This window comes from Dioscorea cayenensis, chromosome 12 (genome assembly GCF_009730915.1).
Source record: "Dioscorea cayenensis subsp. rotundata cultivar TDr96_F1 chromosome 12, TDr96_F1_v2_PseudoChromosome.rev07_lg8_w22 25.fasta, whole genome shotgun sequence".
Classification (NCBI taxonomy): Eukaryota; Viridiplantae; Streptophyta; class Magnoliopsida; order Dioscoreales; family Dioscoreaceae; genus Dioscorea; species Dioscorea cayenensis.
In genome coordinates this window covers 2,751,534-2,772,311 of record NC_052482.1, presented here as the reverse complement: position 1 = coordinate 2,772,311, position 20,778 = coordinate 2,751,534, and the positions used below count along the sequence as shown (strand labels likewise).

General features: G+C 34.6%; 3 protein-coding genes across 3 annotated transcripts; 1 reads left to right on the top strand and 2 right to left on the bottom strand.

The window, feature by feature from the left end:
• Window positions 1–5,402: 5,402 nt before the first annotated feature.
• LOC120273979 (potassium transporter 5-like) lies at window positions 5,403–9,674 on the top strand. The gene is made up of 8 exons (XM_039280727.1): window positions 5,403–5,581; window positions 5,713–5,938; window positions 6,778–7,026; window positions 7,651–7,701; window positions 7,799–8,059; window positions 8,134–8,301; window positions 8,392–8,646; window positions 8,741–9,674. The coding sequence occupies exons 1-8, from the start codon at window positions 5,411–5,413 to the stop codon at window positions 9,592–9,594; spliced, it is 2,235 nt and encodes a 744-aa protein (XP_039136661.1). The 5' UTR covers window positions 5,403–5,410; the 3' UTR covers window positions 9,595–9,674.
• An 818-nt stretch (window positions 9,675–10,492) lies between these two features.
• On the bottom strand, window positions 10,493–10,936 carry LOC120273804 (nuclear transcription factor Y subunit B-4-like). The gene has a single exon (XM_039280511.1). It carries the CDS (start codon window positions 10,934–10,936, stop codon window positions 10,493–10,495), a length of 444 nt encoding a protein of 147 aa, XP_039136445.1.
• A 7,494-nt stretch (window positions 10,937–18,430) lies between these two features.
• LOC120273892 (nuclear transcription factor Y subunit B-1-like) lies at window positions 18,431–19,300 on the bottom strand. The gene has a single exon (XM_039280632.1). It carries the CDS (start codon window positions 19,204–19,206, stop codon window positions 18,718–18,720), a length of 489 nt encoding a protein of 162 aa, XP_039136566.1. The 5' UTR covers window positions 19,207–19,300; the 3' UTR covers window positions 18,431–18,717.
• Between the last annotated feature and the right edge of the window lie 1,478 nt (window positions 19,301–20,778).

The following is a 20,778-nucleotide window of genomic DNA, read 5'->3' as shown; positions in this document are numbered from 1 at the left end:
ACAATACTAGATTTGGCTAGTATTTGAAAGGTTTAGAGAATCAAGACAGAAGAGAAAAATTACAAGAAATGGTTCATGTGAGGAACAGTCTAAATCTTTAATCAAAGATTTAGGATGCAAGAGAGAGGCTTAGGAGATAGGTAGGGAGATATCTGTCAATCTCGTGAGCAAGGGATAATGGTCCGTGTGAGTGATTTTGATGAAGTCGTACCGTGTCATGTCAACGGGAGGTTGTGATTAATGGGAGATTGATCAAGTGAGTCTTTGAGGTAGAGATCTTAGATCACTATGTATCTCTGGATTGAGAGTATTCATGTGATGATTGTAATTGTGTTCTTCTCTCTTCTAGTGGGTTTGATTTTTTGGGCTTGATTTAGTAGAAGCAAGTAATGCCGAACTGTGTTAACAATGTTGTTGTGTTCTCTTCTCTTGTTTGTTGTGATATGTGCGCTCGATTTTTTTCGAAAAATTACTAACACATAACCTCTAACAAAAGTAACATTCTAATTTGCTCTTATCTTAACGATGACCTAATATGAAATTGTAATTATTTTCATCCTTAAACAATTGCTCCAACATATGCTTCTTAGATCATCAAATCTTTTCATCCCAAATGATAAATTTGCCTCTTATTGTTTTTGAAAAAAAAGAATACATAAAAATTACTTTAAACTACATCAATTATCACAAAATAAAAATTATTGAACAGTGATGGTTTAGGTGGGGTGTGATATGCTAAAGTCACTCAAAAACTCACTCAAGATTTGAACACACACACAATCAAACAAGAATAATGAGACAAGCAAATTAGTTACCCAGTTCGGCATAACCTTGTCTACATCTGGGGGGCCAGACCCGGAGAAACAATCCACTAAAAGAGGTATAAGAATAAGGAGTACAACACTCTCTCACTCTCTCAATACAAAGAATATCCTCTCTAGATTGCTCGATGGCCACTCACTCAACTCTCACCGAAGAGTTTCTCATCGGTTGGCTTATCCTAAATCTTCAAGCAAGATCTCTTATATAGTCCGCCTCGTAGCAGTTAACTCGACCCGAGCTCCTCCTACTTACAGCTGCTTCCTTTCTTACGTCACTTCGGTACTCGATCTTCTTTCCAAACTTGGCCCAAGTTTGGTTTTCCCAAATGATCTTCGTTTGACTCATGAAAATATTGTTACTAAATTTGATCTCATCTTCATCTAAGTTTAGCCTTCAATATCTTTAAGCATGATCTTCAATCATCCATGCTTGGATCTTCAAATCTCTAATCATATCTCTTGTAATCTTCAATCAATCTACACACATGATAAGTCTCCTAGAATAGCTCCGCCCATAGATAACTCTTGGATCTTTTTTTAATTTGTGTTGTTAAATATGGTCTTGATAATCTCCATGGTCTCTTCTTACCTTATTTAGTTTGTGTCTTTAGATAATTTCACACCAAACTAAACATATTCTTGCCTTCTTTAATTTGTGTCTTCAAATAGCTCTTACCAAACAAAGTTCCACATAATCTTCATGATCTTTTTGTTAGGATACTCCTCTCACTTTTTAAGATAGATTTTTCTAAAAAAGAGCTCTATCAAATATATGATTTATCATCCTGAATCTTACCAAGATAGATAAACATACTTTAAATAAAACTTGGCTTTTCTTGAAAAGATCTCTTAGTCTTGATGCACTTTCCAAAATAGTGATTGTATTGAGAGGAATATGTACTAAACACAATCTTCATCCTTGATCTTCTTCACATGTTATGACATCATCATTTTGCCACATTATCATCCTAGTCTTCATTTTTTTGGTGAGTCATCATAGCTATGTCACCTTCCTCTTGCCATGTCATTATTCGTTTGTCATATAATGCCAATCAATGTTATCAGACTTAACAAATAGTATGAAAAAAATTTCTTTAAAATTAGATTTGAAAAAAAATTCTTTTAAAAAAAATGTAAGAATATAAAAGTAAATAGAAAAATAAGAGGGATTTGAAGATTTTTTAATATTTTTACATTATATAATGAGACAAAACATGTGTGTATATATATATATATGTATTGAGTTATTTTTTAGCTATTTTAAGTTTAATATAACAGTCTATTGGAAAAAAAGTTTTAGATAAGCATTAGACCAATTCAAACTCACGTGAGGCTAATTAATGTCCTTTTTTTTTCCCCCAAAACCTTCACGAGAAATCCGCACTCGATTGACATAGAAACCAAGGCATGTAAAGAAATTTTTTTTTTGTATTAATAAAAATAATGTTATTTTAAACAACAACTAAATAGCTTATAAGCGGCCTTAAATGTTGAGTGAGTGATGCAGACCCTAATTATGCCGTGTGTTATTTTCTATCTTACATAATAAAATTTAAAAAAATTATTAAATTATCATAATTATTACACTATTAAAAAAAACAATATTGATGTTTTAATTTTTAAAATAATATCAGATTCATTTAAGTATATATATATATATATACATTTTTAAAAATCTTTTTAATCTTATTTTACTTTAATGTTTGGGCTCATAATAATACATTAAATTTTGAAAAGAAATTTGCAATTACTTACATTAGGAACCATTAAATATGAAAATTCAAGAAATTTATGGCCTTTGTAGGTTTTTTGGTTTATAAAAATAACTTGGTATCTTTGCAATAAAAAAGAATATTCTTAGTATCTTCTTTGGTCAGTTGATGATGGGATAATAAAGGATGCTGTCACTTTCAACTTTCAAGTTTCAACATAAATACATGATCTAAAAAAAAATTTAAAATTAAAGTAAATAAAAAAATAAGCACTTTTATGTAATTTTCCATTAAAAAAAAAGATTCTTCCATTAAAAAATGTGTGCTTTTTTTTTATTGTAAACATATGTACTCTATGAAACAATAAATTTTTCTAGAAATTATTTATTTTATTAAAAAAAGCAAAATTTGTTGTTTTCTCATAAACAAATAACTTGGTCTTAATCTTTCTCATATATATATATATATATATATTAGAACTAGTTTTGTTAAAAAATATGAATTATAGTTTTTTTTCACCAAAAGGTTGGTTTGGTTATCTTAAAATGATCAACTCTAATTATAATTAATTTTGTTATATTATTGTACCATATCACATAATTTGCTTTAATTAATTTAAACATAGATAATTACAAAATTAAGTATATATATGATATATCCCAATATTCAACCTGAGATAAATGTGATACAAAAGAAAAACCATATAGGCACTCAGCTGTTAATGAGTCATTAAAACGAAAAAAAATTGAAAGAATAAAACCCTAACATAAATTTAAAAAGTGCAATTTAATATGAGATCAAAAGTTGTATGGTATTTCATTATCGGAAAATCCACAATAATTTTTCAGAAAAAAATAATATGTAGAATTTTTAGTAGAGAAAAATTTGAAATGTTTTTTAGAAGAGACAACCCCTAGATTATTCAAGAGCAGAGTTAATACCTCACGCACCCTCACCTTGAATTATTATGATTTATATGTAATTTCTTTACATGGGATTCGAATTAGCGCAACCTTTTTCTTTTCTAAAAAAGAAATCCAAGTTTAGTGCCGTTAATCTCCCAAATCAAGTTATTTTGGTTTATACATGTTTTTTGACGTAAATATGTTTTTTTAGGAAAAAAAATTTTAAAAAGATTTTAGCCGATAATATTTTAAAACACTTGGAAATGAAATAAATATACTAGTAACTAATCACAATAAAATACAAGCAGATGACCAATCAATTAAACCACTCACAACTTATTTTAAAAGTCATTAATTTTCTCGTCAAACAAGGAACACAAAAGTCACGTTTAGTACTCGTTAGACTAGGATTTATATTAAAATGAGCACCCTAAAAAGTACCCCGATAAAAAGACCCTAAATTCTACCATAACGAACCTTCAGCAAAAACATTGCATGGGTTATTGTTTTGGTGCAAGTTAATTATTCTTCACAACCATTTTTTTTTTATGGGTCACAAGAGCCTTGCCTTCAACTTACCTTGAAGAGAAGAATTTTTTTTTGGGCTTTTTCTCAAATTGGCCTTAGAGTCATTTTATTTGTCAAAATAACCTTACGGCCATCACATCAATACCCAGTCAGGCAGACTGGGTTACTGACAGGGTATTTTTAAATTAAAAAAAAAAAAATCTGTTTTTTTACATTTTAACCCCCCATCTTTTTTATAATTGTTTAAATAACTTATTTAAGGCCTTTTATAACCCAAATTTTTTTTAAAAATTGTTATTAGAAAATATTATTTGAAATTAGAATTATTATTAATAATTATTAAAATAGTAATTATTTTAAATTATTTTATTAATATTTTGATTGTTATTAGAGTGATAATTATTGAAGTGGGAATTATTTATTTAAAAGTATTTTTATTATTATTAGTAAAATATTATTATTATAATGGGAGTTATTTTTAATTATTTTAGCGTTGGTGGCATCCCAGCGTGATGCCCTCACATCACTTGGCATCACATAAAACCCTCTCAGGTCAAGTTTTGTCGAGAGGACAAACCGGGTGCCCATGGGACAAGCACCGCCACCGCAAGGGTGCACCGCTCAGTCCCTTGGCGAGGTCAGGGTGGCTCACTGGGAGCCATCTGGACATTCCATTGTTGTGCATGCCATGTCTCGAGCGATGGAGATCGTCGCGCGTGGCCTTCAGCGCACCTAAACAAAGGAACACCGACGCATTGCAGCGGATGGCAGAGCACCGTTTGGCCCTACTCTTGTGTCAAAATATTATTAAAATAATTTTAAATTATTACTGTTTTAATAACTAATAATAATAATTTTAATTTCAAATAATATTTTCTATTTTAATAACAATTTTTTTTGAAAAAATTGGGATAAAAAAGGCCACAGATAAATTATTTAAATAATTATAAAAGAGATGAGCGGTTAAAATATAGAAAACAAATTTTTTTTTTAATTTAAAAATACCCAGTCAGCAACCCAGTCAGCACATGGTGCTGATTGGTTATTGATGTGATGGTCATAGGGCCATTTTGACAAATAAAATGGCCCTAGGGTCATTTTGACAATATTAAACAAAATTGGGGCCAATTTGAAAAAAAACCCATTTTTCTTTTAATTAATTTTATATATTTCTATATATACATTTATTACAATAATAATTACAAGTTTTAATTCCTTTATATAGATTTACAGGATGTATTCATGAGGAAGCACCAATTAGGGAAGACTACCAAACATGATCACACTAATCAAGGAACCTGCCAAACAAGCCTTCTAAACATGACCCTTGTGAAGAAGTCTTTCTAACATGATCACACTATCTATCAATAGGCTTATATATACTTGACCCCTTCTTCTTGACATAGGACCTAACTCATACAATTTTAGAGGGATTGAGAGGGAAATGGCTCTTCAAGAACAAGAATATCAAAATCATGACAATGAGGAATTTCATGGGGAAGAACAAAATGGAATGGAAGAAGAACATAAACCCTCGGCCTTTACCGGTCTCCGGCGCAATGATTCTCTTGATGTCGAAGCCGGAAAATTAAGTACTACTCCCAATCATTCCAAGGTCTTCTTCTTCTTCTCTCTCTCTCTCTATATATATATATATATGTATAACTATATATATATATATATATTATATGTGTATGTGTGTGATTATTTTGATGCTGTTTGATGGGATATTTAATTTGTGAATAGAATGAAGATTGGAAGAAGATGATGGCACTGGCTTTTCAAAGCTTGGGAATAGTTTATGGGGATATAGGAACATCACCTCTTTATGTTTTCTCAAGCACATTCACTGATGGAATTAAGGACAAGGATGATATACTTGGTGTGCTATCTCTCATTTACTACACCATCACTCTCATCCCCCTTGTCAAGTATGTTCTCGTTGTCCTCCGAGCCAATGACAATGGAGATGGTGAGCCATACATTGCTTTTTGAAAAACTACAGATAAACTACTAAATTTATTAAACCTCTAAATGTTTTTATACATGCATCTTCTCACTTTATATATATATATATATATATATAAAAGTGAATAAACCACTAAATACTTATGGTTTTCTTTTTTTTTTGTTCGTGCCTGTTGTGTCTTGTCTGTCTGATTCAATAAAGCCAGATTTATTCATTTTTTTCAAAAACCACCAAAAATATATTAAGGAATGAACTATTATATGTGTGTTTGTCCTTGGTCCTTGGATTATATGGATTTTTTTTTTCATTTGAAGTGGTCTTGGGCACATATGATTTGGTAGATCAATTACCATGTAAATTTCAAAACTTAAATTCTATAAATTCATATAATTTAGAGATCAAAATTAACATATTTCTATTTAAAGGAGAAAAATGTATAGTGATCCCATAAGTATTTTTTAATCTTGTTAATGGTTGAAATTCAACTAAATTATTTGAGCCAAAACTTCTCTTTTTGATTTTTTTTTTGTCGGTTTCTATTATTTTAATTTATTTTAATGAATATGATTTATTCACTTCTATAAAAAAACTTATATATGTTGGTTCCAAGATCAGGATTTTGATGAGTTGGCTAATTTAAGCTTATTTTAGCTATTTAATATGGTACGAATGTTTTGTTACATAATTAGAAGGCAAAGATTTGTATGAAGTTTTAAGTAATTTAATTCCTAGTTTTGCATGCATTATGTGAATTAAATCCCTTTGAATGTATATACAATGACTAATTAAGTTTTATACTAATTATATAAGATTAGTGTGACATGGTTTTTCATTAAAATCAGGTGGCACATTTGCATTGTACTCATTGATATGTAGACATAGTAAAGCGGGGTTAATGCCAAGCCAACAAGCAGAAGATAGAGATGTGTCTAACTTTCGCTTAGAGTTGCCAAACAGACGTTCACAAAGAGCCTCAAAGTTAAAAGCAGTCCTTGAGAACACCATGTTTGCAAAGTACTTCCTTTTGGTTGCCACCATGCTTGGAACTGCCATGGTCATTGGGGATGGAATTCTCACTCCTTGCATTTCAGGTATTTCATCATTAATTTTCTTAATTTTTATTAGTATTTTTAATCATCATGTTTTTGATTTTTTTTTTTAATTTTAATTTTAGAAATTAAAGAAAAAGAAAATTAAATGAATGGAGAAGTAGAGAAGTGGTTTAACATCCCAATTTTGTTGTATTTGTTTTTATAACAGTGGAAGGCACAGTTTCCATATATACTATCCATTTAGATTATTTATTTATCACAAAAATTAATTTATAATATTTCTGGTTTTATTCATTTTTGTTTTTATATTCATCTAGCAAAGTTGTTGCAGTAACTTTGTTTTATTTTTCAAATTTAATGTTTAATTTAGATGGAAAATAAAACATCAAGTTTTTGTTCTAAGGGGTGGTACATAAAATAGGTGTTAATTATATATTTTTTCCTCATTTAAACATATAACAAAACCTTAAGCCTTTTAGAAATGTTGTCTATGAAAATGATGTACTTATAAGCATATTCATTATTCATGTAGTATTAATGAATATTAATTTTTTGACATTTACTACAAGAAAGAAAAGAAGAGTTTTTGAAAAAACTAATCTTTATATATACCCATCACTTGTTTACTGACCAATTATCATCTAATTCAAAACTTTATGACAGTTCTATCAGCTGTGTCTGGTTTGAAGCAGGCCACCAGTTCCTTGGATGATGGTATGAAAATTACCACATATATACATACATACATTGCTCTCTTTGTTTAATTTTGACCATTCATGGCATGATGAATTCTTCTCAAATTTCTTCTCAGGTAAAATTGCTTGGATATCAGTTGCCATCTTGATCTTACTATTCATGGTTCAACGTTTCGGCACTGATAAAGTTGGCTATACCTTTGCTCCAATTATCACCATTTGGTTCATATGCATTGCAACCATTGGCATCTTCAACTTCTGCAAATATGATCCACTTGTCTTCAAAGCTATCAATCCAATTTACATTGTTCACTACTTCAGACGGAACGGAAAAACCGCTTGGATTTCTCTTGGCGGCGTCGTTCTTTGTGTCACCGGTACATATTTACAACTACTACTTCAAAATTTTCAACCTGTTTCTAATGCTATTGAATTTGAATTAATGCAACAGGAGTGGAGGCATTGTTTGCTGATGTTGGTCATTTCTCAGTGAGATCCATTCAGATTAGTATGTGTTCAATGGTTTATCCTTCTTTAATCATTGCATATTCTGGACAAGCTTCTTATCTTAGACAACACATGGATGATGTCTCTAACACATTCTACAAATCTATACCTGGTATGTATACATAACTTCTAGATAAATTCTTTGGTATCATTTCATGCATCTCCGATGTTTTGCTATCAAAATAATTCATTGTGCATGCAGAGACTATCTACTGGCCAATGTTTGTCATTGCTATATTGGCTGCGATCATTGCTAGCCAAGCGATGATCTCCGGCGCATTCTCCATTATTCAACAATCTCTATCCTTAGGTTGCTTTCCTAGAGTGAAGATCATTCAAACATCAACTAAATATGAAGGCCAAGTATATGTGCCAGAGATGAACTACATTATTATGATAGCTTGTGTTGTGATCACTCTAGTGTTCCAGAATACTAGTAAAATCGGCAATGCTTACGGTTCGCATTTTATCCTTAATTTGCGACATTTGAACAAAACTTAAATGATTGAAGCAGACTCCAAAGAATTTGTCTGTGATTTTTGTTTATGCAGGTATTGCAGTGGTGTTTGTGATGACACTCACTTCGGCGTTTCTTGTGCTCATTATGATCATGATATGGAAACTAAACATAGTATTGGTCATTCTTTACATCCTTGTGCTTGGATCCATTGAGATTCTCTACTTGAGCTCAGTGCTTTACAAATTCAATGATGGGGGATACATTCCTGTAGGCTTCGCGGTTTTTCTAGTTGCTATAATGATCATATGGAACTATGTTTACAGGATGAAGTACATGTATGAGATGGAACACAAGGTACAGACGGAAAGGATGACGGAGATTGTTGCCGATCCTAACTTGAGAAGAGTCCCTGGTCTAGCTCTCTTCTACTCGGAGCTCGTCAAGGGAATACCTCCAATCTTTGAACACTACATCAACAATGTGCCAGTGTTGCACTCAGTGCTTGTGTTTGTGTCCTTGAAGTCATTGCCGATAAGTAAAGTACCGAGAGATGAGCGATTTCTTTTCCGACGAGTAGGGCCTCCGGAGCTACTCCTATTTCGGTGTGTCGCGAGGTATGGATACAAAGAAACATGGAGTAATGAGCACGAAACATTTGAGTCTCTTTTGGTTCAAGGATTGAAAGAGTTTATTAAACGAGAGGGTTTGAAGGGGAATGAAGAGATAGAGAAGGAGGTGGGGGTGGTGGAGAAGGAGATGGAATTGGGAGTAGTTCATTTGTTAGGAGAAAGTGAAGTGGTGGCCAAAAATGGGGCAAGTTTTTGGAAGAGGATGGTAATAGATTATGCTTACCATTACATGAAGAGGAACTTGAGACAGCAAGATGAAGTTTTCACTATTCCTCGACATCGTTTGTTGAAGGTAGGGATGAACATTGAGCTCTAATCAATGTTTTTGATGTAAAAATCAACTTGAGTATTAGATAAGATAATATTTCTATGCATGTCTTGTCTATTGAATCTAACTGTTCTGCTGAGTATTGTTATGTATGCATATATGAATTTGAATACTTTTTTGCACAAGAATATATTCGGTTCGACAGAAGTGCCATTCCATGCGTTGTCGCACCGCATCATGAGCAATATATATATACTAATTCGAACTTTATTTTCCTTTTCATTGTCAAGTTGATTCCAATGAGGTTGTATTTTTCTGAGTTGCTTTATCTCATGATCAACATCAAGAGATTTATTCGACACTAGCATCCTCTTTGATGCATTATAATACAATGAAAAGACAAAACAATAAAAGAAAAAAAAAATGCTTTTCTTAATCTCAACTTGCATTGTCTTTGCTGTGTGATTGGAGGTGTGATTTGTACAGTACTAGTTATAAGGTGTATGGAAAACCTACTCAATTAAAGTTTAATGCCTTCTTATAAAGATATTAATGCATAAGATTCACCTCAATGCACCAAAAGAAAGGATTTAGGGTTTAAGGGAATTAACTGATATTTGCTCAATGAGGTAATGTTTCACTTCATTCTGTGAGTTTATGTTTCAGTTTCTCTTGAATTATGATGATCATATCTATCACAAACTTGGAATGCTTCATGGCAATAAAATGCAAGTTAATTGAAATAGTGAGCCATGAGATTGACTAATTAGCATTGCATTCAGAATATATAGGATAACTTCAGAAATACAAGAGTACTAATAGAGTGCATAAAATGATAACAATAATTAGAAAGCTACTCTTTCTCTCTTGTCTTCATATGCCGAATTCAGTCGAAAGAGGGAAAAAAAGTGCAAGATAAAGTTCCTCATCAGAGATCTCTTGTGTCTCAGAAAAATGTTCTAATATTTTCATTCTTATCACTAGTACTTCCCCTTCGAGCAGTTGACAATTCATCGGTGATATCAATCTGAAGGGATTTATTATGATGCCTCTCAACTTCTGATTTCTCAACATGTTCCCTATACTTGTACAAATACCTCTCCATCGCATCGGCATAGTGATCCAAACCAAGTGTTTTGAAAGCACAAATAACATCTTCACCATTAATCGTCTTTCGCTTCCCTTCACGGCACTTTTCAGAGGCTTCTCCAGTGACAAAGGCAATGAATTCTGAAGCACATTCTTGCATAGTCTCTTTGGCTTCTTTCGATATCTTAGCACCTTGCGGCAAAGCTTGCTTCATGATCTTCCCTACATTGGCTATTGGCAGTAGGTGATCTTGCCCATTCATGCTTCCTTGACCTGAGTTAATATGTATACTCTCCGCCATTTCTGTGAAGAAACACTTGAACGCGTTAAACACAGACACGTTGCGCCTTTGTGCCTTTCAATCTCATGTTTGTACATTTATATATGCACAAAAAATTTCATTGCCATTTGTAAGGGTGATGAGCTATGGAAGATCTTGATGCTTGGAGCCTACCTATGTTTGGTGTGTCTGTCCTTACTAATTATAGATAATCTATTCTAGAGATGTGATATAGGCTTCCCCTTTTGATGAATTCTTAGTAGTTTTCTAAGCATGTATTTCTTTTCATTCTTTATAATGCATCGGCAAATGCGATATCGACAGGTAGCTAGACACTAGCATGTGATTCAAACTCATTAAGCCACATGGAAAGACATAATTAAGATCAATAGCTGTGTTTCATTACATACTATTTGTAATATATCCTTCTTAAATGAGCATGCATGTTTGCAAATTTTTTTTTTAAGTAACTTTAAGAGATGAAGTGAGCTTTCAGTTTTAAACTTCATTTGGCTTAATTGTTTCTTTTCTTACCTTAATTTCTTGTGAACAAAACTTATAGAGAGTTGTTGATTGATTAATTTTGATAATAAGAAAAAAAATTGTTGCATTCATCAATCTGAATATAAAATTTTGGAACTCAATTTTGATGTTAAAATTAAGTACTATCAGATAAAAGAACAATAGAGAGTGGTTGGTTTGTTTCTGATAATAAGAAAGTAATGTCACATTCGTCGGTTTGTCCTTCAATACATATCATATTGTTCTGAATACGCGATTTGTTTGTACTTCATTTTTGAACTATAAACATATATAGTTTCTCTTTGACAGGAACGACAAACCACGGCGCCTGACATGGTGCAACAGCGCGCCAATCAAATGAAATAACAAGTGGATGTTGGCACATTGACTGAAGCTGACTCAAAAGAATGAAACTGCATGTTTTGTATCTTGTGATTTGAAGCTATATCTGCAGAAATCTACTCGCATAAGTCGGGCTTTACTAGTGATTTTGTTTGGAGGTCGTTGTCCATTCCAAAGTTAATGCCCAAGTCTCGTATAAGCTATGAATTGCTTGTACTAGCTATCTTTATAGTTATCTGTTGCTTTTGCTTTTGTTTTGGAAATATATGTATGCTCTATGCAGGCTACTGCAAAGTGAAGCAAAATTGAAATAACTATCTTCTGAAGCTCTTCCTCTTCATTTTCAGTATTCTCACTTCACAGTTACAACATATATATTTCTGCAGGTTTACAGAACAGTGGTATCAGAGCTCCTATTTCGATCCACCTGTGTGTGTTCTTCCTCTGGTATGTGTCCAAGAGTCAGCAAAACATGGTCGCAAATGGTATGCCTCCTTTGCCGATGTTCGATGGTGAAGACTATGGAGCTTGAGTATAATGATGAGAACGTTGTTTCGTTCTCAAGATTTGTGGGATTTGATTGAGAAAGGAATCCCAGAAGGTGAAGATGAGGCCAGGATGAAGGAGCACAAGAAGAGAGACTCAAAGGCCCTCTACTTGATCCAGAGAAGCCGTGAACCGTGAAGGTATTCTCTCGCATAGAGGCAGCTTGAGACAAATGAAAGCGGCTTGGGATCGTCTCAAACGGCATTATCAAGGTGACCCCAAGCTAACTGCAGTGAAGTTGCAAGGATTGCGACAAGGTTTTGAAAACCCTCAAGATTAAGAACAATGAGAGTGTTGAAGACTTCATTACTCGCGTTGAAGAGATGGTGAACGAAATGAAGAGGCTTGGAGACACTATCTCTGAAGCTATGGTGGTCGGAAAGGTGCTCGAGAAGCATGGGGGCCAAGTTTAATCATGTAGTGACGGGCGATAGAAGAGTCCAAGGACATTACTAAGTCGACCTTAGATGTTCTTACTCGGATCCCTCAAGGCTCATGAAGCAAGATTGATCACCAATCTGATCAAGTTGAGGAGAAGGTTCTTCATGTAAGATCGTAACCCCTCATCATCATCAAAAGAAGTTGATCGCGACTCCAACAAGAGGTAGAGGGAGAAACCTCGCTCGGAGGTTCCGGACGAGGGAGAGGAAGAGGAAGGGGAGCGTAATGTAGCAAGGAAGCATTGGTGAGCAAAGGGTGTTCAAAAGTGGCATCCAATGTCATCACTGTAAAAGATATGGGCACATCAAGGCTCACTGCTGGTTCAAAGACAAACCAACAGATAAAGGTACTTCCTTGGTGGCAGAAGAGAAGGAAATGCAGGTGAGTAATCTTTTCATGGCTCACAGTGAAGGAGGAAGTCCGGCGAGCTCGGTGTGGATCATCGACAGTGGTTGTTCTAACCACATGACCGGATTGAAGAATCTATTTACAGAGCTTGATGAATCTCACAAGCTCAAGGTTAGATTGGGTGATGACAAAGAGATTGCAGTAGAAGGGAGAGGCACAGTTGCCATCAATGCAAGGGAAGGTCGTGTGAAGCTTCTCCACGACGTGCAGTTCGTCCCTGGACTCGCCCACAATCTTCTGAGTGTGGGTCAGTTGCTCTCTAAAGGCTACAATGTGATGTTTGAAGGTGATTCTTGCTGCATAGTAGAGTGTAGCTCCGGGGAACATGTGATCAATGTCAGGCGGACTGAAAATAATATGTTTCCATTGATATTTCCCAATCCTGGAAGGGTCAATGTGGCTGTGAAGAAGCTGAGTGATGCCATGGTTTGGCATCAACGTTTTGGCCATTTAAATCATCAAAGTTTGAGGGCTTTAAAGATGAAAGAAATGGTGACTGGTCTTCCGGACATTGGCCAACTTGATTCATGCGAAGCATGTATCGTCGGGAAGCATGCTCGGGCACCATTCTCAGCTGGAGGACCGAGGAAGGCCAATGAGCGTCTGCAACGAATTCATATGGATCTTTGTGGACCAATGCATGTTGAGTCCATGGGGGGAAGTAAATACTTCTTCTTATTGGTGGATGACTTCTCTCGCATGACGTGGATCTATTTTCTCAAGACAAAAAGTCAGACTTTTGAAGTCTTTGTGAAGTTTCAATCAATGGTGGAGAGACAAACTGAAACAAAGTGAAGATCATTCGGTCCGATAGAGGTGGGGGAGTTTCTCTCAAGGAGTTCATTGAGCATTGTGAGAAGTTGGGTATTCAGCGTGAGCTGTCTCCGCCGTACACACCTCAGTATAATGGCACCGTGGAGAGAAAGAATCGGACCGTGGTGGAGAAGGTTCGCAGCTTGCTAAAGTGCGGTAGGTTGCCGTTCTCTTTCTGGGCAGAGGCTGCTGCAACGGCCACTTATCTAATCAATGTCTCTCCGACAGAACCGGTGGCTAACATGACCCCATATGAGATGTGGACAGGAGTTAAACCAAATGTGAATCATCTGAAAGTCTTTGGATGCTTAGCATTCGCCCAGATTCCCTCACAAAAGAGATTAAAACTAGAAGACAAATCTGAAAAAAGCATCTTTGTAGGTTACTGTGTTGAAACTAAAGCCTATAGGCTATACAATCCCATCACATGCAAGGCTTTCCTGAGTCGGGATGTGATATTTAGAGAAGATGAAAGATGGGATTGGAATTCTATGGCAGATTGTTCTTCAGTGTATACTTGGAGGGATGGTTTTCCTAGCCTTGAAGACTCAGTTGATGGTGTAGGTCAGCAAAATGTGCATGTGTCTGCAAGTCAAGACTGCACTGTCAGTCATCACAATGAGCAACCTTCTGCAGGACAGCATGACGAACCAGCTTCTGCAGGAGTTTCTACAGATATACTTAACGCATCAGATGATGAGTCCCCACCACGAAGGATGCGTCAGTTAAGTGACATTTATAATAATTGTTCTTTTGCCTTGAGTGTTATTGATCCTATGTCTTATGAAGATGCTTCCAAGTCTAATGAATGGCAAGTAGCAATGGCAGAAGAGATGAACTCAATTCAACGCAATGGAACTTGGGAATTGGTGGATCACCCGCCTGAGAAGAAGATCATTGGGTTGAAGTGGATTTACAAGACCAAGTTCAAAGCTAATGGAGAAATTCTGAAATTTAAGGCAAGAATTGTAGCAAAGGGTTATACTCAACAGCTGGGCATTGATGTTGAAGATGTCTTTGCACCGGTGGCACGCATGGAGACTGTGCGTTTCTTGTTTGCTCTCGCAGCTCAAAAAGGGTGGTGTTTGTATCATTTGGATGTAAAATCGGCCTTTTTGAATGGGGAGATTGCTGAAGAGGTGTATGTTGAGCAACCTTTGGGTTTTCAGATTGAAGGGAAAGAACATATGGTGTACAAACTCCATAAGGCTTTGTATGGTCTAAAACAGGCACCAAGAGCCTGGTATAGCAAAATTGACAGGTATTTTGCTTTGCAGGGTTTCAAAAGGAGTGACAATGAACATACTTTATATAAGAAGGTTGAAAAGAATGGTGATGTTCTCCTGGTGTGCATCTATGTGGATGACATAGTATGCTTGAGCTCTTCACTTGATTTTGTCACAAAATTCATGTTTGAAATGAAGAAGCAGTTTGATATGACTGATCTGGGCTTGTTGAGTTACTTCTTAGGAGTTGAGGTGATACAAGATGAGAAGGGAGTGTTCATCACTCAAAGAAAATATACTTTGGATCTCTTAAGAAGTTTTAACATGCTTAATTGTAAGTCATCCCCAACACCAATGTGTACTAATGAAAAGTTCCAGATTAATGATGGGTCTGGAGATGCAGAAGCTATGAGGTACAGAAGCTTGGTTGGAAGATTGATCTATTTGACTCATACCCGGCCAGATATTTCATTTGCTGTTGGTGTCCTATCTAGATACATGAGCAAGCCATCCAAACTTCATGCAGGAGCTGCAAAGCGTGTCCTTCGATATCTTGCTGGCACTGCTGATTTTGGCCTCCAATATTCACATGAATCTGAGTGGAAACTGGAAGGGTTCTCAGATAGTGATTGGGGTGGGAGTTTGGATGATCGGAGGAGCACTTCAGGTGTAGTGTTTGGTTTGGGGTCTGGTGCAGTCTCATGGATGTCAAAGAGACAAGAGATAATTGCCCTCTCCACAACTGAAGCTGAATATGTGGCTTTGTCTTCAGCTGTTTGCCAGTGCTTGTGGCTGAGAAAGCTAATGGAAGATTGTGAAATGAAAACTGATGAGGCTACTATCATTTGGTGCGACAATAGGTCAGCAATTGCTATTGCAAAGAATCCTCTTCATCATGGAAGAACAAAGCATATCGACATCAAGTTTCATTTTATCCGCAGTATGATTGGAGATGGAACTATTATTGTGAAACATTGTAGCACTGATGATCAACATGCTGACCTGCTCACAAAAGCATTGACAGTGAAGAAGCACAATCAGATGAGGATGCAGTTAGGTATATGCAATCTTCAGTCAAGGGGGGAATTTGTTGGCACATTGACTGAAGCTGACTCAAAAGAATGAAACTGCATGTTTTGTATCTTGTGATTTGAAGCTATATCTGCAGAAATCTACTCGTACAAGCTGGGCTTTACTAGTGATTTTGTTTGGAGGCTGTTGTCCATTCCAAAGTTAATGCCCAAGTCTGTATAAGCTATGAATTGCTTGTACTAGCTATCTTTATAGTTATCTGTTGCTTTTGCTTTTGTTTTGGAAATATATGTATACTCTATGCAGGCTACTGCAAAGTGAAGCAAAATTGAAATAACTATCTTCTGAAGCTCTTCCTCTTCATTTTCAGTATTCTCACTTCACAGTTACAACATATATATTTCTGCAGGTTTACAGAACAGTGGACACCTGCCGACAAACCGTGCGTCGCTAACATGCTGTCTTCAATGATGGTGATTTGCAATGAGCTTTAACTCAAACAAATTTTTCTTCAGAAATAGTACAAACAAATCAGATTAAAGACTGATTAGCTATCCTCTCTTGTGGAAAAGCAAAACAATACTGAAATATAGTAAGGCCAAGTTGCTTGGAATGTATTTAATTGGAGTTCTCTTTCACTACAAACCATGCAAGTTTCTTGGACAATGTTCATCTGGACAGGGACTAAGGGAACATGAATCCTTTTCCAATGTGTAAAACATAATCTTGAGTTCATGCAATTTAAATATAAATACAAAAAAGATGATAAATTTTGAAGTTCTCTATGGAGCAATTGTTGGTCATTATTTGTTAAATTAATTACTGTTTGAACATGATGTGTGTGTGGATACTTTTATATATCTTTATGACCTATCAGTGATTGGAAATCAGATTAATTATCATACAAACAGTAAAGTTCAAAAAGTAGAACCTGTTTGTGTTGATGTTGAGCAATAACCAACTTTATTTATTCTCAACTTTCACCCACAGAAGTCAATAAAGAAGGATTAGCACTAATTAGCACTAAAAAAACATTTTTCTTTCCATATGTTTATTTAATTATAACATGTGTGCTTTCTTGCTCATCATTCTTTCAGTATATAAATTGTTGTAGATCATCTTTCATCTTCATGGTGCTCAAGCCTTCTGAACATTAATGTATATTACTTGATTAGCATAAAGTAATTTATAAGGTTTTATCCAAGATTAGAGATTAGGAATACATAATTAAAAAAAAATTTAAAAAAAGGAAGAGATTAGCAAAAATAAGACATGCCTTTATTCAAAAAATAAAAAAAATAAAAAAATAAAAAAAATAAAAAAAAAATAAGACATGCATGTGATGTGGCATAAGCATTTTCACAAAGACAAGCATTTCCATATTCAAACCTTCTCTCCCTCATGCAAGCTGCAAAAAACCCTAATTCACTTCTCAACATAGCAAATTTAGTTTGTAGTGTATTCATATATAAATCAAGAGAGAAACCACTCCTACAATAGCAGAGTTGGTAATTCATTTTCCTCTCAAATTAGATATATATCAGTAGTTCGAATCCGTGGATTAGTCATATTTCTCTAAAAACAAAAAAATTGTTGCATTTGTAGAAAATGAAACTGAATTCTGAATTGTTAAACTGAAATGTTGTTGTTATAGAAAAGAAATAATAGCTAAGAAAATATGAAAAATGGTACATTTGATCAATGCACCATTATGTTCTTCAAATTGTCTGTGTTAATCAATGCATAAAAGTTTCAAGATAAACTGATGTTTGAATTAAAGAATTTCATAGCTTGATCAAATTAGTTCTTAATAATTATGTCACTGTAATGCCCTGAATGTCATGGTTTTCAATTATTTATAAATTAAGATTATCAAACTACAACCATAGATTTGAATGTTGATCATATTTGTAAATGACCATAAAAACAAAAAAATAAATAAATAAATAAATAAACCGAAATCTTATTCCATCCCAAACTCTAGATATATATCGACTTGCACTATATATTAGCATATATGAAATCAATCACAAGAAATAGGACAAGATCAACTAAACTAGAATAAGTACATGCTAACATAATTCTCTTTGAATAATTTACCTGTGCACTTGCATTCAAATCAGCAACTTAATAAATTTTCAGTAGTGTGAGTCATGCGGTTGTTAGCAAATCTAGCTAACTTTATTATAAAATTAAAGGCCATAAAACTTACAATCAGATGAATTATGATGAAGCACAAAGGTTAGAACTCTGGAAATTATCCATATATTTTTTTTTCAACAATGTCTATTAGAAATCAACATGAAAAATAAAATGCAAAGATTCAAGAACCAACACAAAGCACACAAGCAGAAACAGAAGATTTCCTGACCTTATACCATAATCATAATCTTGCTTGATCAGTATCAGTGCCACACTAATTTTTGAACCATCATCCTTCAATAATTTGGTCTCCAAATCAGCTTGATGTATTTAGAAAAAGGAACCATGAGATTGCATCTGAGCTTGATTTCCGATATCGTCTCGAGAATCTGAGCTAGCAGTAGCCTTGTTGTGACCTCCAGGGGCAGCTCTATCACCTTCTGACTCTCTATACTTCTGAAGAAACCTTTTCATAGGTTCACAATAGTCATCAAAGCCAAGAGAGCCAAGAGCCCAACAAATATCGTCTCCGTTGAGTGTCTTTCTCTTCTCCTTATGGCACTTATCCGATGCTTCACCGGCGACAAAGCTAATGAACTCCGATACGCACTCTTGCATCGTCTCCTTGGCTTCCTTGGAGATCTTTGCATTTGGTGGTAGGATTTGCTTCATGATCCTCCCAACAATAGCGATCGGAAGCAACCGGTCTTGCTCCTTGACGCTTCCTTCACTAAAGATGGTGCCGGAGGAGGCTCCGGTGACTCTATAGTTAATCTGATGAGTCTCTGAGTCCGGGCTACTTCCTATGCTATCAGCCATCTATCAACAAAGAAAACTATCTCTTACTCGACAATTGGATACAACTCATCAAATCCTTGGCCTAACCCTAGAGTCTTATAGAAATATACAAATGAATATACATATACCAAATCTAATATACATATATAGATGTATATATATATATAGCTTATAAATGATGTATAAATGAAGAAGAACAAAAGTAGATGAAGTGGATAAGTGGAAAAAGATGTGCATCTATCTTAATTAAGCATCTATAAGATGAGTCACACTAAGTGACAATCTTCTCTAAAGAGATGTTCTCTTGGTTGGTACGCAGTCACAGTGATCTCAAGATTCATAGGGGTCACTTGTTGTGGTTTTGCGTCCTTCTTTGCTTTTTCTATAATCGATGATCTGCGATGAGCACTACCAATGGCACGGAGAGTCCCCGCGTGTGCTTGAATCGTGCCGTGTCTTTACACGCATTCATCGAAGAGGTTGAAGATAACAAAGAGCAGTGATTGGTGTTCTTGCTAATGCTCACAGCTCACTAAGCATATCATTATGTTTGAGGAGGTTGTGATGGTCCCGGTCCTCATTGTAGCTTTACTTCAATTTATGTATGTATATATAATTGTACTATTTGTGATCACATGAGCATGTGATGCTGTGGATCCTACTTAAACCCATAATTGAAGGAGCTTTATAGTTTGTTAAAACCTCTAAATCAAACCCCATACTTTTTATTGCATTTATATATATGTACTAGCTATATGTATTTATATATATATATATATTTCTCATGCTTTATCTTACAACTTAAAAAGAAAGAAATTATATATGTAAGACCTAACAATTTGGAAGTCTTGATAGCTATATATTGATGACAACAAGAAGTTCTCTTCAAAGGACATGTGTTTTGTGTGGTAGGTTAAACTCACTTTCAGAGATTGCTGTGGATGAAATATCTTAATCTTGATCTTGACCGGGTCTCCAAATGCCGATCTTTTCCACGACATATCACATTTAATGCTTTTTGAATTATCTCTTTGATATAAACTTAATTATCTTCACCAATCTTTTCAAGTTTCCTATCTTCTTTAAAAAATATATACGTATACACACACACATATATATATATATACAATTATACATGAAGCAATGAAGGGTTAATAAAAAATTCTTAAAGTGTGCTTTGCTACTTGCTGCTACTAAACCCTTTTGTTGGACAAATTTAGAAATTACTTTGGGCAATTATTAGGGGATATCTCACCTCCCATGTTCTTTGGGAGATATATGGACTTCTAGAAATTTTTCTCAGTCCTTTCCTTGGAAAGACTAAAGATGTCCTACCACATATGTTGTTGCCCGAAATATCTAGTTTGAGCAAAATGCAAGTATTTTTAATGTTAAAATATTTTCTTTTTACTTTTTATTATCCTGAAAATTGATTATATGCTTTATTTTATAATTAACTGTAGCTCCATAAAAATAAAAATAAAAAAAGTGAAGGGATAGTATTGTAACAGTTAAATGGAGCTTAGAGTTTCGAGAGTCTTGTGCAAGTGGAGAAAGTGATAGTTGTGAGGGTGACCACTACTTCAGACTAAT